The following is a 15,474-nucleotide window of genomic DNA, read 5'->3' as shown; positions in this document are numbered from 1 at the left end:
TTCTACTGATGTAAGATGATACATCATTGTTGTCTTGACTTGGATTTCACTAATAAGTGACAATGAGCATTTTTATGTGCCTATTGGGCATCTGTTGGTCTTCAGAGAAGTCCCTGTTCATTTCCTCTCCCCATTTTTTGATTGGGGGTTTTGTTATTTTTGTTGTTGTTGATCTTTGTGAGTACTTTACATATCCTGGATATCAATCCTTTATCTAATGCATTGAATGCAAATATTTTCTCCTATTCAGCTGTCTTCAGTTTTAGCATGTACTTGTTTTGCCAACGGAAACTCTTTAAAATAGTCACATTTGTTTATTTTTGATTTGTAGCCTTTGCCAATGGCATTGCATCACTGAAGAAGACACCTTTGAACTCCAGATCTCGGATCACTGTGCCTATATTTTCCTCAGTGTATTTTATAAATTTTGGTCTGATTTTATGTAAGGTGTCAGATATGAGTTTTAACTTTTTCATGTGATTATATAGTTTTCCCAGCATCATTGCAGGGACAGTCTTTATTCCATTTTATGCTCTAGCTCCTTTTTCAAAAATTAGTTGACCTTAAATATGGGTGTTTTGCCTTGCCTTGCATATTCTATTTCGACCCACCGGTCAAAGAGTTTGTCCTTGTTTTAGTAACATGCTCTTTTGAAAACTATGGCTTTATAGTAATACACTTTCAAGTTAGGTAAAGAGATACCTCCTAATTATTTTTTCAGTATGGTTTCATCTATTTGAGGTACTTTATGATTCTACACAAACTTTATTATTGACTGTTCTAAGTCCTTGAATGTTTTGTGAATTTGGATAAGAGTTGAACTGAATCTATGTCAGAGTTTAGATAGGATGTTCATTTTGACAATATTGATTTTTTTCTACTCCAAGTGCATAGAATGTTTATCCATTTGCTAAGGTTTTCTTCTATTTCTTGTCTTGAAGTATTCATTGCCTAGGTCTCCCACCTTTTCTGTTAGTTTGATTCCTTAGGACTTACTGTTTTTGGACACTTTTAAATGGGTTAGATTCATTGATCTCTTTCCCCTCTGTTTCATTATTCATATATAGGAATGTGACTGACTTTTGTGTATTGACTTTGTAGTCGGCCACTTTGCTTTACTGGTTTATTGTTTCTAAGAGACATTTTGTGGACTGTTAGTGTCTTTGATATATATTATCATATCATCTACAGAAACAGATAATCTAATTTCTTTGTTAATTTGGATCTTTTTGATTTCCTTTCTTTGCCGGACTGCTTTTGCTAACATTTCTAATACATTGTTCAGTAAAAGTGGAAACAGTGGACAACCTTTTCTTGTGCCTGATCTCAGCAGAAATATTTTCAAATTTTCGCCATTAAGAATAATATTGGGGGGGGGGACTGGAGTGATAGTAAAGTGGGCAGGGTGTTTTGCCTTGCATGCGGCCTACCCCGGTTCGATTCCCAGCATCCCATATGGCCCCCCGAGCACTTCCAGGAGTAATTTCTGAGTGCAAAGCCAGGAGTAACCCCTGTACATCACCAAGTATGATCAAAAAAACAAAAAGAAATTAAATGAATAAAATATTGGCTATGGGATTTTTATAGACAGAAGTTACTATCTTGAAGAAGGTTCCTTTCCCTCCTATTTTGTTGAGGTTTTTTTTAAATCATGAATGACTTTTGGGGATCTTATTAAAATCTTTCTATGTATCAATTTATATGATTATTGATTTTTTTTCATTTTATTGATGTGGTGCATTATGTTATTAGATTTGTGTATACTGAATCATCCTTGCATCCCTGAGATGAATTCCACTTAATCATGCTGTATTTTTTATGTGCTATTTGATTGTGTTTGCTAATATTCCTCATTTAAGAATCTTGTGTCTTTACATACATTCTGTGTAGTTCATCCTTCTATCTTTCTAACAGCAGCATGTTGAATTCTTCCATTATTATTGTGTTTCCATTCATGTGCTTATTTAGGTGTGTGCACAAATGCCTTGGAAACTTTGCCTTGCATGTGGCCTACAGTTGGTGCATATATATTGATTAAATTAGTACTGTTTGATTTATTGTTCCCTTGACCAATATGTAGTGTCTATCCCTTATAGGAGTGATTTTTCACCTTTCTGAAAATAGATTGTAATACTAAAGAGCAGAAACCCTTCTACCACAGTACACCGAATCTTCTCTCACCCTTTCTGCTTCCTTTACCCTCCCTCTGTGATATTCTTAATTCAATGCTTAGGTTTGGATTAGTTTTATTCTCTTGATTTGTTTCTGGTATTTTTCTTTCTCCCTCTCTCATTTATCTTAGCATTATACCTTCCAACTCCATCCATGTTGTTGCAAATGGCAAGGTCTCATAATTTCTTACAACCAAGTAGTACTTCACTGCATATATACTACAGCTTCTTTATTCAGTCATCTATTCCAGAGAGCTTGGATTGTTCCCAGATCTTGGCTATTGTGAACAATGCTACAATGAACATGAGCATGCATATATTTTTAAAATACATATTACTAATTCTTTTTGTTTGGAGATACAGCATCTGGTAGCCCTCAGGGCTTATTCTTGGCTCTATGCTTACGTATAATTCCTAGGAGTACTTGGGATGGTGGTAATATGTGGTTCTTGGTATTGAACCAGGGTTAGCTGCAGACAAGTCAAGTACTTTTATTCCTGTACTATCTCTGGGCCCTGAACTAGTGTTTTTTATATTATTCAGACACCTGGCAGTAGAACTGCTGGTAAGTCTATTTTCACAATCTTGAGAAACATCTAATCTAAATTCTATGGATGACAGGCCAATTTACACTCCCACTAAAATCATACACAGGTTTTCTTTCTCCATAACTTCGCTAGTATATATTTTTTGTGTGTGTGATACATGCCATTCTCAGGGATGTGAGGTGCTAATGCTGTACTTTTAATTTGTATTTCCTTGAAAATGAGCAATTTTTTCCATGTATCAACCTCTAATATATCTTCAACTTTTCACATCTACTAAATTGCCAAGTCAATGCTAGCTCCATTGTGTGTCTCCAGCCAGCTCCTTCATTTCACTCCAAAGTCACTGCACTAGCTTGGTTGCTCTTGCCTCATAACTGGTTTTGCTAACTCTCTTTTTCATTTATCATTCTCCACAACTCCACAGCACAAAAACTCCATTGCCATTCATTATCTCTTTTCACCTCCCACCTCTCCTCTTACAAGCTCATACATCACATCATGGTTAACCTTACCTTTATTATGTACTCTATTGTCTCTTTCCTGGTTATCCCTCCTTCTTTAGCTCACTCCCATTTTTTCAAACTCCTATTCATAACCAGGAAAAATATGATCACCAACTCTCATTCTGAGTCAGTCTCCATTCTTTCTGGATTATTCTTATGGTCTTATATACTTTACATCTCTTCAACACTTTTTGCCCAGCTATACTTGTTGAAATACTCTGATTTAATCATGATCTCTTTTAAGACAAATGCTGGATCTTATTTCTATATTTCTCTATCATCTCTGATAACAATTACCACAGAGTAAGTATTCAAATGTTTATTCAACTGAACTCTTTGGTTGCCAGCAGTATCCTGGTAGATGCAAATTCCAAGAGCTGCTTGTACTTAAAACAAGTTGACAGCAGGTGCTGGCTGTCAAAAGAAATAAATTTATATGGTTGATTCCACTTATCTAAAAATAAGCAACTTTCTAGTAGAAAAAATCTGAGAAGAATATATTGACTACCATTTCATTGACAACAGATATTTCCTTAAAATGCAAAGAACAACAAAGTCTTTTCATTTCACCATGTTCATATATTTGGTTGCACCAATAAATGATGGGCTGACAATATTGCTGTAAAATTGTTAGTTAATTAAACAATTCTGTATTTTTATTCTCATAGAGAACTTTTTCTATTTTCTATACAGCGGCTCTTCAAGCAAGATGATATAAATTTATTTTTTTGAGATATGTATAATCTCACTAAATTTCAAAAAGAAATCCTTAACTAAAAGCAAAATTTTAAACACAATATATCTTATCCTCCCAGCCCCCTGTCTCTCCCTGCCCTCTTTCTCTCTCTGTCAAATATTGGACCTTCTGGTTCAGAAGTTCCTCCTCTTTAGCTGATAAGAGGTGGTTCCCCTTTTTTTCTTTTCTAATTATTTATTGTTATTGAGACAACATGGTTATGATAATATTAGTGCTTTCAGTGTACCAAATTACTGCACCACCACCACCTCCAGCAAAAAATGTGAGAAGACTATTTCTTATGTCCTGAATTATGTCCTACGTCCAGTTTCTCTGTGCCTATTTCATCCATCCATGGCACAATCTACCATTTAATGAGCATCTGGAATAAGCCACATCTTCACTTCAGAAAATCTTGTAATTAATTTTCATAATAACCTTATATTGGTAATGGCCCCACATAACAGATGAGGGTAGTGAATCGATTTGAGCAAGGTTGATAGTTATTCCTGGGGCATACTACCCTATAAATCTCAAATACATACAACATATAATCTGATAATTACATACTTGAAATCCATAGAAGACAAATTATAAATGGAGACAACAAAATAATTATGGCCCGATTTTTGTAAACTAAGTTTACTTCTACTATTTCAAGTTGTCAAATTTTCTTTTTTTTCTCCTATCCTGCTTTTTTCTCATTTGAAGCACATCAGGCACAGAATCAAATAGATAGGAATTAATGTTTCTAGTTGTAGAAGACTGGGCCAGACTTGGCAGGTCTCAGGGTCTACTTAGTTCTAGCAGTGTTTGGGGTACCATGTGTGTTGCTGAGAATCAAACTGTAGTTACTATATGCAAAGCAAATGTCTTAAACCTCATATTATTTCTCCGGTTCCAGAGATATAATAAATAAAGTCCCTCACTGGCCATCTTACCAAGACTCTGGACACATTACATAGATTCTCTGCTTCAGGTTTCCTAGTCTACAAAAAAAGTATTATTATCTATATCTAACTCTTAAGGCTAAAACTGATACTAAATATGAAACAACTTACATGAATTAACTTTGCTTTATAGTCTCATCAACCTAAAGGTTTTCCCAAATATTTATTTGGAAGTCTGTTTGTCTTTCATCTTTCCCAAAGCAACTTTTTCTCTCTTTTTGGTCTTTAGAATTTCTCCATCGCTCTGTCTTGCTCTTTCTTGCTCTGTCTCTCTTTTTCCTTAGTAGAAGAATCAGAGAGCTACCAATCCTAATTAAATGTTTTCCAGTATTTTAAACATGTAAATCAGATTATGATTATATTTATAATTATAATTAATATTACAAGACCTAAAATTCATTGAGGTCTGATAATGGCTAAGATCTTATTGACATGCATGTATTTTTCTCATCTATATCTCTCAACCCTTCATATAGATAAAAAAATTCTATTTTATAGAAATTTGATATAAGCTAGTGTACTGAGATTATTTGTTTCACCAGGGTCACAAAGCTAATAATAAGTGACCAACCCTGGCAACTCACCCTGCGTGTGAGTATGTGCTCTTGCCATCCATCTTTAAAATGGCAGCAGTGGGGTTAATGGGGGAAGAGGCAACAGAAGCAAAGGCCCTCCAATATAAATGTCAGGTGAGAAATGTCCACGTTCACCAATATTGTTTGTAAAATAATAGCAATAAAAGAGTGATTTTTTTTCCTTTAAGATGCTCCTTACTGCTATGTAAGGTACTGTTGTATTATGACTTGCAGTAGTAATGGACCTGAAAAAACATTTTCTGTAAATCAGAAGCCTCAGTGAAACAATTTTGATTCTTCTCATGTGTTTTTACTCTTCTGATCTGACCAAGAATGGCTTGATACATTCACCAACTAAAGAAATGAAAGAAAACAAGAAGTTTGAGCATCAGAAACAATAAGGAGAAATCTCCATTTAAATACAATTAAAATAAAACCTATTCTCTAACCTAGATTATATGACACAATTTCCATCAATATAATAACCTGAAAACAATAGGTATTATGCAAATAATTTTATATAGTGAAACGTGTTCATATTTTGCAGACCCAATTACTTGAGATTTTAGCAAGGATATTACTCAAAGAGAGGGGTTGCTCTTTACTGGACTTTTTCTCTTGATAGAATGTAATAACTTGTATAGATTTCCCCAACTGCTAGAAGTTATGAACTGGGATTTACCAAGAAGGAAAGTGCTTCAATACAGTATTATATGCTTATTGAATATTTTACTTTATTTAGCTGATTCCTTTTTAAGTACTTCTAGAAGTTTCAGAGCAATAAAAAATGAATACTGAAATCTTCAAATAAGAAAATACAATTTTATGGGCAAGTGTTTTATTTCTGCTCATTCCCTGCAAACCAAATCTATACTAAGAAAAATTCTATTCTGAACACGATTGTAACTTTATGAGTATTGAATTTCCATCCCATTTCATAGATTTCAAATAGAGTGATAAACTTAAGACTAGCAGGGCTGCAAATGACATTGTTTAGATAAACACATTTTGCCTGAATTATCCTGGTACCAGCATTAGAAGCTCTAGGCATTTTGGAACTAAGATTCTGGCTTAGGCTCTTAAGAAAGAACACTACTTATCTCAACAAAAGCTCTCTTTTAAAATGCTTTTGGGGAAACATTTAGATTAGAAGCTTTCCATTGTGATGCAAATAATCATAAAGGTATTCATTCCAGAAAGACAAAAGCTTAGAAAAGCAGAACTATTGAAAGCACTGGATATTAACAGAGAGCAATCAAAGTGCCCTCTGGTCATTCCATTTTAATCTACATCATGAAAAAAGCCAATACAATATCAAAAAAGGATTGTATGGGATAATGAAAATGTTTAGACAATGTTGAATGGATACCATAAAATAAATTAATGCCATTTTCCTTTTAGGTAAAATGAGAAGTTTATTTTTCATTAGTAAAAAACAAATGATATTCTATATAGTGTGTTCTGTTTTGCATAAATATCTTTGCCAAATTTCAATATTTCCAGGCAAGAAGCAGATCACTTAACTGTGTAATGGAAATTTGGTCTCATACTGAAATTCACTATTTTGGGACAGTATGTTGCCACCTAGTAAGAGAAATCTCATGGTTTCAGTTTGAGGGAATAATATTCTGTCAGTTTAATGACTTTGCTTTATGACAAAGTGATGTTCTTCCCTTGTTGGTTATAGAAACAATGCCTTTTAATTTACGCAGAGCCAGAGAACAAAAATGCATCTTCCTTGTCCAAAACCCTTATGGAAGGTATTGATTGTTTCCAATCAAACTAGCTCCTCCTTTTCCTAGATTCAATATTGAATTATACTTCCCAGCTTTGCTTGCAACTGGGTGTGGCCATGTATTACAAGTTCTAGCCAATGACTATGAGTTGAATTAGTTGTGTAAGACTTATTCTTAGCTAATCATAAATTCCAATGAACATATTTATTCCTCATCTGCCCATTAATAACATCAAATGTTGTTATTCTAGATAAGAATATTCTAAAATTGATATTCTAGATAAGAAAAATGGAAAAGGTACTTGGGTCCCTGAATGACTGTATAGAGGGATGCTAATTTTTTACTTTATCAGAACAAAAAATAAACCTTTACTGTGATGTAAGCTAGGAAGATCCAGATACCTAGTATAGTGGCTAGTACCATCCAACTAGTACATTGACATCATCAAATACACTGTTTGAGCAATAACAATTAACATTTCAAAATAAAAAGACATGTACTACTTTAATTATCACTACAACTAAAAGATATTTAGAAAGTTAATCAAAACACAATTATGGTTGTAAGGAATATAAGGGCCTAGTCTTTGTAATTAGAGTGATTTGAGTTACAAAATCCAAAAATCAAGATGGGGAATGGTAAATATACTGCAATAGCATTGACTTTTAAGACACAGATGCAGGCAAATTCCAAGCTTTGATCTTGGCTTTCTTTGTAGGCTTGAGCAATTTGGTTTCCTCATCTACAAAATAGCGAAGATGAAACTTAATTGATAGGCCTTTGTAAAAATCGTATACAAATTCACATATATGAAGGACAGAACGATCTCCCTCAGGTGGGATATAAAGAATCATAGTGAGAAAACAGATACCCAAAGACAACAGAAACTGAGAATGGGTCTTCATCAGGAAGCACCAAGACTGAGAAATTGAGGGTGGACAGGTAGGAAGGGGGCTATGGGACAGCAGTGATCAAAGTTACTGGACACTCTGGTGGAGGGTGTGGTACTGGAATGTGTCATGCATGAAACCATACCATTAACAGTATTGTAAATTAGGGGGTCCATAAATAAAATACACAGACATAAGAATCACCATTTGCTATTTATAACATAATAAATAGAAGCTACTATAATTAAGAATTTACATAATATGTATAAGTATGACTAATAATATTTTGCAGCTTTTAGTCTGGTTACCCTTCCCCTTTCATTAGAATATTACTGCCAGCCAGGTATTCTGCTTACACTTCCTTAGGGAAGTGTTGACTCAGCAGAACAGAAATTCTGGAGATACAGATCTTTGGCTTGTGAATTTCAAACGCCTAGGCCTGGCATATGGCAAAATATTTGCAAGAAAAAAGGAGATGATCAAAGAGAGATTTTTTCCTGCCCCCTAATTTCATTGATCATGGGCAGAAGAGGTGACACTATAGCGAAACTAAGAATATTAAATATCCATTAATTTATCCCAGGGAGATGGAAGAGAATTTGATAGAAGAGGTGACCTGGGCCTCATTCTATAGAAAGTCTCAGAGGGAAAGAGAAGAGCATAGTTTTCACTGCTCTTCTCCTTTCATTTTTCTTCCCCACCACAAAACAATCATTCAGAATCACTTTGCCTAGACAGAAAGTACAGGCAATGTCTAGGCAGATGGGAATTAAACAGTCTCCGCATTTTCCCACCCACCCCAGTATGGCACACGGAATGTTACAGTGATTTCCGGTATTATACAACGAGGGCATCAAAGTAGCAGAGACATATTTCAATTTGAAGGTGCCACCACAGACGGGAATGATAGATGTCCAGGAGGAAAAGACTCCTGGACTTGAACTCCTTGACTTCAACCAACAACCAAGAATATGATGAGAGAGAGAGAGAGAGAGAGAGAGAGAGAGAGAGAGAGACTGTCATCTCTATGGCCACCATCCCAGGAAATGGCAAGGAAGGAGAAAACATTCTGCCATATCATGCTTACCACGCCCACTCCTCGCTTTGCAACTACATAAGCCTGACTGGACAAAATTAGTATTCCCTCTCATCTGCCAAATTACATTCAGTGATTTAAAGATAGATTACTGACTATAGTTGTAGACTGAAAATCCTAGTACAGTAGTTAGAACTTTGCACTATTATCATAAATGCAATGGAGGCATAGGAACTGAAGTTTGTTATTAAAACTTTTCATGTATCTTTTCCTTCAGTTTCACTTGTCTAAGACTTACTTCGATCAGTGATGACTGTTCTAGCCTCTTGATTGCCGGTCTTGTTCTTCAAATTCTGGGCAGCAGTGATGAGTTCTTCCAATTGGGGCCGTCTCTGGTCCAAGTCCTGTAGTGTTGCCTGAGGAGCAAATAGAACTTAACATTGAGGTTCTCAAACACTGTACATTCCTTTTATGTAATTCAAAGTACAATTTGTAAACCAAAATAAGCACTGTTAGAAATTAAAAAATATTATGAGATACAAGTCTCCAATGCATAAGACTTTACCGAGAACAATTAAACAAGAGACGTGCTTCATTCTTGTATATACCCAAGATATTTCAAATGAAAATCTTGATTACAGATTTGTTTCATTCCTTAAAAAGCTTAGAAAGAGTCATTACACACTCTCCAGGTTTATTTAAACTAATATGTGTGGTGTGTGCTATGTCTAAGAAGTGTACTTTTGAATGATGATTATGTATTTAAAAGGAAGACTTGCAATCTCATTCTGTAATGCCATAATTAAAGTGTATATTTAAGAACAGAAAAAGCCCAGAAGTGATTTAAAAGCCATTAACTTATTTAACTTGTACCTGAGATTCTGCATCGATAAAATAAGGTAATATCAATGAGTCAAATCATTCTTTTTCCCCACAGTCACCCCAATAAAATTATTAGACTCCTTTGTCTCAACCAAGAATAAATGAATGAGTGGGGAAAGACTAGAAAGCTATCTTTTAAACACTTTAAAACAAGTTTTTACTTAATCCTTATGAGCAGGCAAGTTTAGAAAGGGCATTAGTATTCATATTCTTTATTTTAACAGATTGTATTTTAAATTTGTTTTAAAAAATTGCCAAATAGAAAGAAGTCAACATTTTTTTTTCTTTTTGGGTCACACCAGGAGATGCACAGGGGTCACTCCTGGATCTGCACTCAGGAATTAGCCCTAGTAGTGCTCAGGGGAGCATATGGGATGCTGGGAATCGAACCTGCATCAGCTGCATGCAAGACAAACGCCCTACCTGCTGAGCTATTGCTCCAGCCCCAGAGGTTAACATTTAAAACAATATATATATATATATATGTGACACTATTAGTAATTAGTCATATAAGAACATCCTAACATCCTAACTTCCGAGGACTGAAGCAATAGTACAGTGGGTACACCATGTTTGATCCCCGAAATCACATATGGCCCCCTAACACCACCAGGAGTAATTGTTGAGTGCAGAGCCAGAAGCACACCTGGATCATTACCTTGTATGGCCCCAAAGAAAAACAAATAGACAAAAAGAAATTCCTAGCTTTCTCTAGAGTCCATCTATTATCTCTGTATACTGACGGGCCCTAATTTCAATGATATTTACAAAGAAGTGTATGAAAATTAAGAGAGCTCCCTTTTTCACATTCTAAAACATTTTCATTTCAATCTGAGCAAGTGTAAGGAGCATTTAATATTTTATAACGACGATATCACAGAAATTTTACACACGTTTTCTCATTTTTACTTTCCAAGTACCTGCACTAATAACCAAGTTAGAGAGTTTCATGGTTTTAAATCCTCTATCCTTTTCACCTACCAATGAAAGCAAAGAGATAAAATGAGGTAGATAGGAATGCTTATGAAACTTGTTTATCTATTATACTATTTGACTCCTAACCATTATGGGGGTTTTCTAACCATTTTGGGGGTTTGTACAGAACTGGCCTTTGATTATTCTATAGTTGTTTCTTTTGTGAATAAATAGGAGACAGTGCTTATGATTTAAGCTCAATTGCTTTTGGTCTTATAAAAATAACAGGAAGAACTTATCTAAATACTACATTTATTGTGAACATTTTTTCCTTTCTGTACTAAAAACTGGAGGGTCTAACTTTTAACAATTTTTCCACATTTATAAGCTGTGATTGCTCAGAAGAAAAATCCAATTTTCAGGTTTCTAACTTTTATGGTTTCTTTACACAAAAGGGTGTTTGAAATATGGAACAAATTGCCAAAGACAGCTATTGAGGTAAGTGGCATAAGTCAGTTGGAGAGTACTGAACAAATTTTAAAGTAGAAACCATGTAGTCGCAGATAGATTTTACACAAAAGATGTTTTCAAGGGTTAGAATAGTAGACTCTGGTCATCTGTGACACAGCAAATTGGAAAAGGGCTTTGAAATTCCTAACTCTTAAATATTTAATGCATCAAAGAGATATTTTAAAAAGGAAGCTTACCCAGGAAACATAAAGCAAAATCTTCCTTTAGAATTTAACAAATAATTCTAGATATACAGAGACAATAAAGCTCATGAATTTTCTGGTGACTCATACTTTAATTTTTAAAGTATTTATCAAGTTCTAGGCATGATCTTAGATGCTATGAATATAGTAAAGAACCTTGGGGGGCTGGAGCAATAGAACAGCGGGTAGGGTATTTGCCTTGCACACAGCCAACCAGAGTTCGATTCCCAGCATCCCATATGGTCCCCCGAGCACCGCCAGGAGTAATTTCTGAGTGCATGAGCCAGGAGTAACCCCTGTTCATCGCTGGGTGTGACCCAAAAGAAAGCAAAAAGGGAAGAAAAGAAACTTGTATTTATTGTGGTTTGTGAAAATGAAGGGGCCCTGATAGCAGTGTATTTTGAACATTGAGAATTTCCATGTAAACAAAATTATCAATATTTTCAGTTTTCTTTGATAGGCTATTGCCACTGCATAATCAGAATATTTTTCTGTTGTCCAGCTTGTGGTACATGACTCAGTGTGAGCTCAATTTTTCTCCTTCTGTTAAGGTTATAAAGTTTATTTTATAAGAAGTATTTTTTCAGCAGCAACTTGATCAACTTTAATCTGAACCTTACCAGACTTTAAATTAAACCTGGCCACAATGAACAGCTTCTGCAGCTGAAATTAGCAAGCATGTCAATTTAAACTTAAAACAAGCCATTTTCCTCTCTAATGAACAAAATAGGTCTCAGGGTATTGTGAAACCTGTTCTCTAGTTGGTTGATTCTCTAATTCTGCTGACAGACACATGCTTTGTAAGCACCTGAGAAGATTATTAATGACATCCTTTGAAGCAGCCTCCTTAAAAATCTGAGAAGATTCACAACTACATTATATCTACACAGTTCTACCAAGTATTTAACAAAAAATATAATTATTTATCCTACCTGTGGGTCAACACACACATCCATTTCAAAAATAAACTGTGAAGAAATCATATACTGCTATGAATTTATCAGACACTGTTACTATTAAATAGAGGTTTCTCAAAAGAGTAAGATGGATATTTTCACCTTTGATTTTCTTTCCAGAAATAAAGGTTAGGGTTTGGATACAAGGTGCATTTACTTTTTTTGGTTGTATGTTTAAGATATTCAAAAAGTGACTTAAAGAGCTTTTTTCAAAGGAGGACACATATAAGAAATAAAAGATTATTTTTATTTGGGGGGTATGTTATATTCTATTTACTGGCTATTCTAATTTCTTTGACCTGACAGTTTCATTTTGTAATACCAAAACAACCAATACAATGACATTCATATCCATTCAATACAGTCATACACAGAAAAGCTCACTAGGTCTAATCATTAGTCAAACAGCCCACTTTCAAAATATCCATCTAAGAAATTATGTTCTCTATCCCACTTCTAGTTCTTTTTCCAGATGCTACACTCTAAAAAACACTATTTCTACTCTAATCTTTATTCTCATATGACTTCCAATTTCCCCTTTCTAGCTTTCCTGTTCTATAATTTTTATGTTAAACAAATAGAATGGTAATCACATTTACTTTTAATGAACTGAGCTCAGTTATTCATTATACACATAATGTAAGTTAATAAAACTAAAACCATTACATGCTTAACAGTACCTAAGCATGATAATTGATCATATCTATATGAATGAGTTCTACCATTCTGAAAGAAACAAACACCAGAGAAGGAAGGAATCAATGCTATTTCTAAGGATTCCTAAGCCAGCTACTGGGCATTATTAAAAACAGCTTACCCCTTGGAGATGAGAATTCATCATGGATTCCACTAGCTGAGCAAAGAAGAGGGAAAAAAATCTTCAAATACAAAGTGAAGCAGAAGTCCTTAATCCTACTAAGTCGCCCCAGGGTTGAGGAAAGTGGTTATAAATAGCGATCCTATGAAACAGGAGCTAAACAATGAAGCTATACATTCTATAAGTGGGTCATTTAAGTATCTTAGAAAGAATCATACTCTGTTATTATATTTATTAAAATGGAATTCTACTCAAATAGAATACTCTAAATGTCTACTTGAATATTTAATACTTATATGCCTTTATATGTCTAAGAAATGACATCAAAAAGCTATATTTTCCAACAAAAATCAACAGTATCACATTGCTACCATTGGAACAAAGAACCAGGCGATTACCCCTTGTTATATTCAGAAAATAAACATGAATTCAACTTCAACATAAAATAAAACCACAGACCTTCAACTACTTACAAGTTTAAAAGTTAACATTTAACATGGACAAGGTGAAAGAGCATTGAATCAGTTTATGCATGAAAAAAATAAACATTGAGGTCAGGTCAGTACTAAATTGCAGCCTTTCTAGTAACTGAAAGTATTTAACCTGAGGATGCTAATCATCTGTCTAGCTTTCAACTGCCTCAATGAGCACTTTAGTAAAACCCAGAGTCATCTTCATTGTCCTCTATTTCCTCACTTTTTTTCTAATTTTTTTATCAGTGAAACACCATGAGGTACAGTTGTAGACTTACAATTTTTTTGTGTTTGGGTTTCAGTTATACAATGATCGAGTGCCCATCCCTCCATCCCACCATGCATCTGTGGCAGGGCATTCTCTTGTTCTCTCTCTTCTTTTGGGTGCTGTGGTTTGCAAAAGAGGCATTGAGTAGCACAATCATGTTTGGTGTATAGTCTACTTTCAGCATGCATCTCCCATCCTGGGCGGATCTTCTCAACACCCTTTATTTGGTGCTTCCTTCTCTATCTGAGCTGCCTTTACACATACTTCCTCACTTCTTATTTGTATTTTCAACTGATAGAATATTTACTGCTTATTTACTTATTATTTACAGGTTATTGTCTCCCTTACTTTTCTGAATGCTTACCAGCATCCCTGCTCGTAACTAGCTCATAAGCTTTCTTCAGATCTTGTGACTGATCTTTTGCCCTTCCTTCATTCAAAACATACTTTTGTGAAAAACATTTTATTATAATGTCAGATTTTGAGAAATGTTTACCCTTCACCCAGATTCACAAATTAGCATTTGCCACAATCTATTTATAACATATATGTATTTATAACATTATAGTGATCTCTGAACCATTTGATAATGATTTGTAGCTATCATTCCTCTTACCTTTAAATAATTTTTGTGGGCAAAAAAACTACCCCCCAAGTGCCCAGGAATGACTTTTGACAATGCTCAGGGGACCATGCGTGGCATGAGAGAATGACCCTGGGTCAAGCTGCATGGAAGGCAACTGCCTTACCCCAATATTATCTCTCCAGCCCTCCTCATCAACACTTAAGTACTTATTTATTAGGTTAAGAACAAAAGCATTGTCTTTCATAACTTCAGCTTGATTTCAATGTTAGGACATTTAGTGTTATAACTACAATATCTGCGGTTTTGTTTATAATGCGACAATTATTCTTTTAGTCACCCTTGATTTAATGGTCCAGGCACATGCATTCCATTTAGTGGTCTTATCTCTTCAGTCTCATTTTATCTGAAGTATTTTTTTGCCTTTCAGTGAATTTTGGATTAGTGTTTTAAAAAATAGAGGTTAGGTACACTGTAGAATGCCTTCCAGTTTGGGTTTTATCATTCTTTAAGTACTTAAACGATGACAGTCACTGAGCTCAGCAGAGGCGAATTTCAAAAAGAAAATAGAAGCAATCCTGAGGAGAGGTAGTACATAAGCAATTAAAACATGCTAAGGAATCATTGGAGGGGAGACACAGGGAGTTATGAAAGCATATAGGGGATCTACAACACTGAAGGGTCAAGGAGGCTCTTCTGAAAGCAGTAGAGATTACAAAATC

At 34.8% G+C, this 15,474-nt stretch overlaps 1 protein-coding gene across 3 annotated transcripts in view; it reads right to left on the bottom strand.

Annotated features, from left to right (window-relative positions):
• The window catches only part of DMD (dystrophin), a 2,292,284-nt gene that overhangs the window by 683,491 nt on the left and 1,593,319 nt on the right, over positions 1 to 15,474 (bottom strand). For all 3 annotated transcript variants that reach the window (XM_056131284.1, XM_056131279.1, XM_056131278.1), the window contains one exon: positions 9,444 to 9,561. In XM_056131284.1, coding sequence (XP_055987259.1) covers positions 9,444 to 9,561 — 118 coding nt within the window. The remainder of the gene's footprint in view (positions 1 to 9,443; positions 9,562 to 15,474) is intronic.

This window comes from Sorex fumeus, unplaced genomic scaffold, assembly GCF_029834395.1.
Source record: "Sorex fumeus unplaced genomic scaffold, SorFum_2.1 ptg000086l, whole genome shotgun sequence".
Classification (NCBI taxonomy): domain Eukaryota; kingdom Metazoa; phylum Chordata; class Mammalia; order Eulipotyphla; family Soricidae; genus Sorex; species Sorex fumeus.
This window is presented reverse-complemented; position numbering and strand designations above follow the sequence as displayed.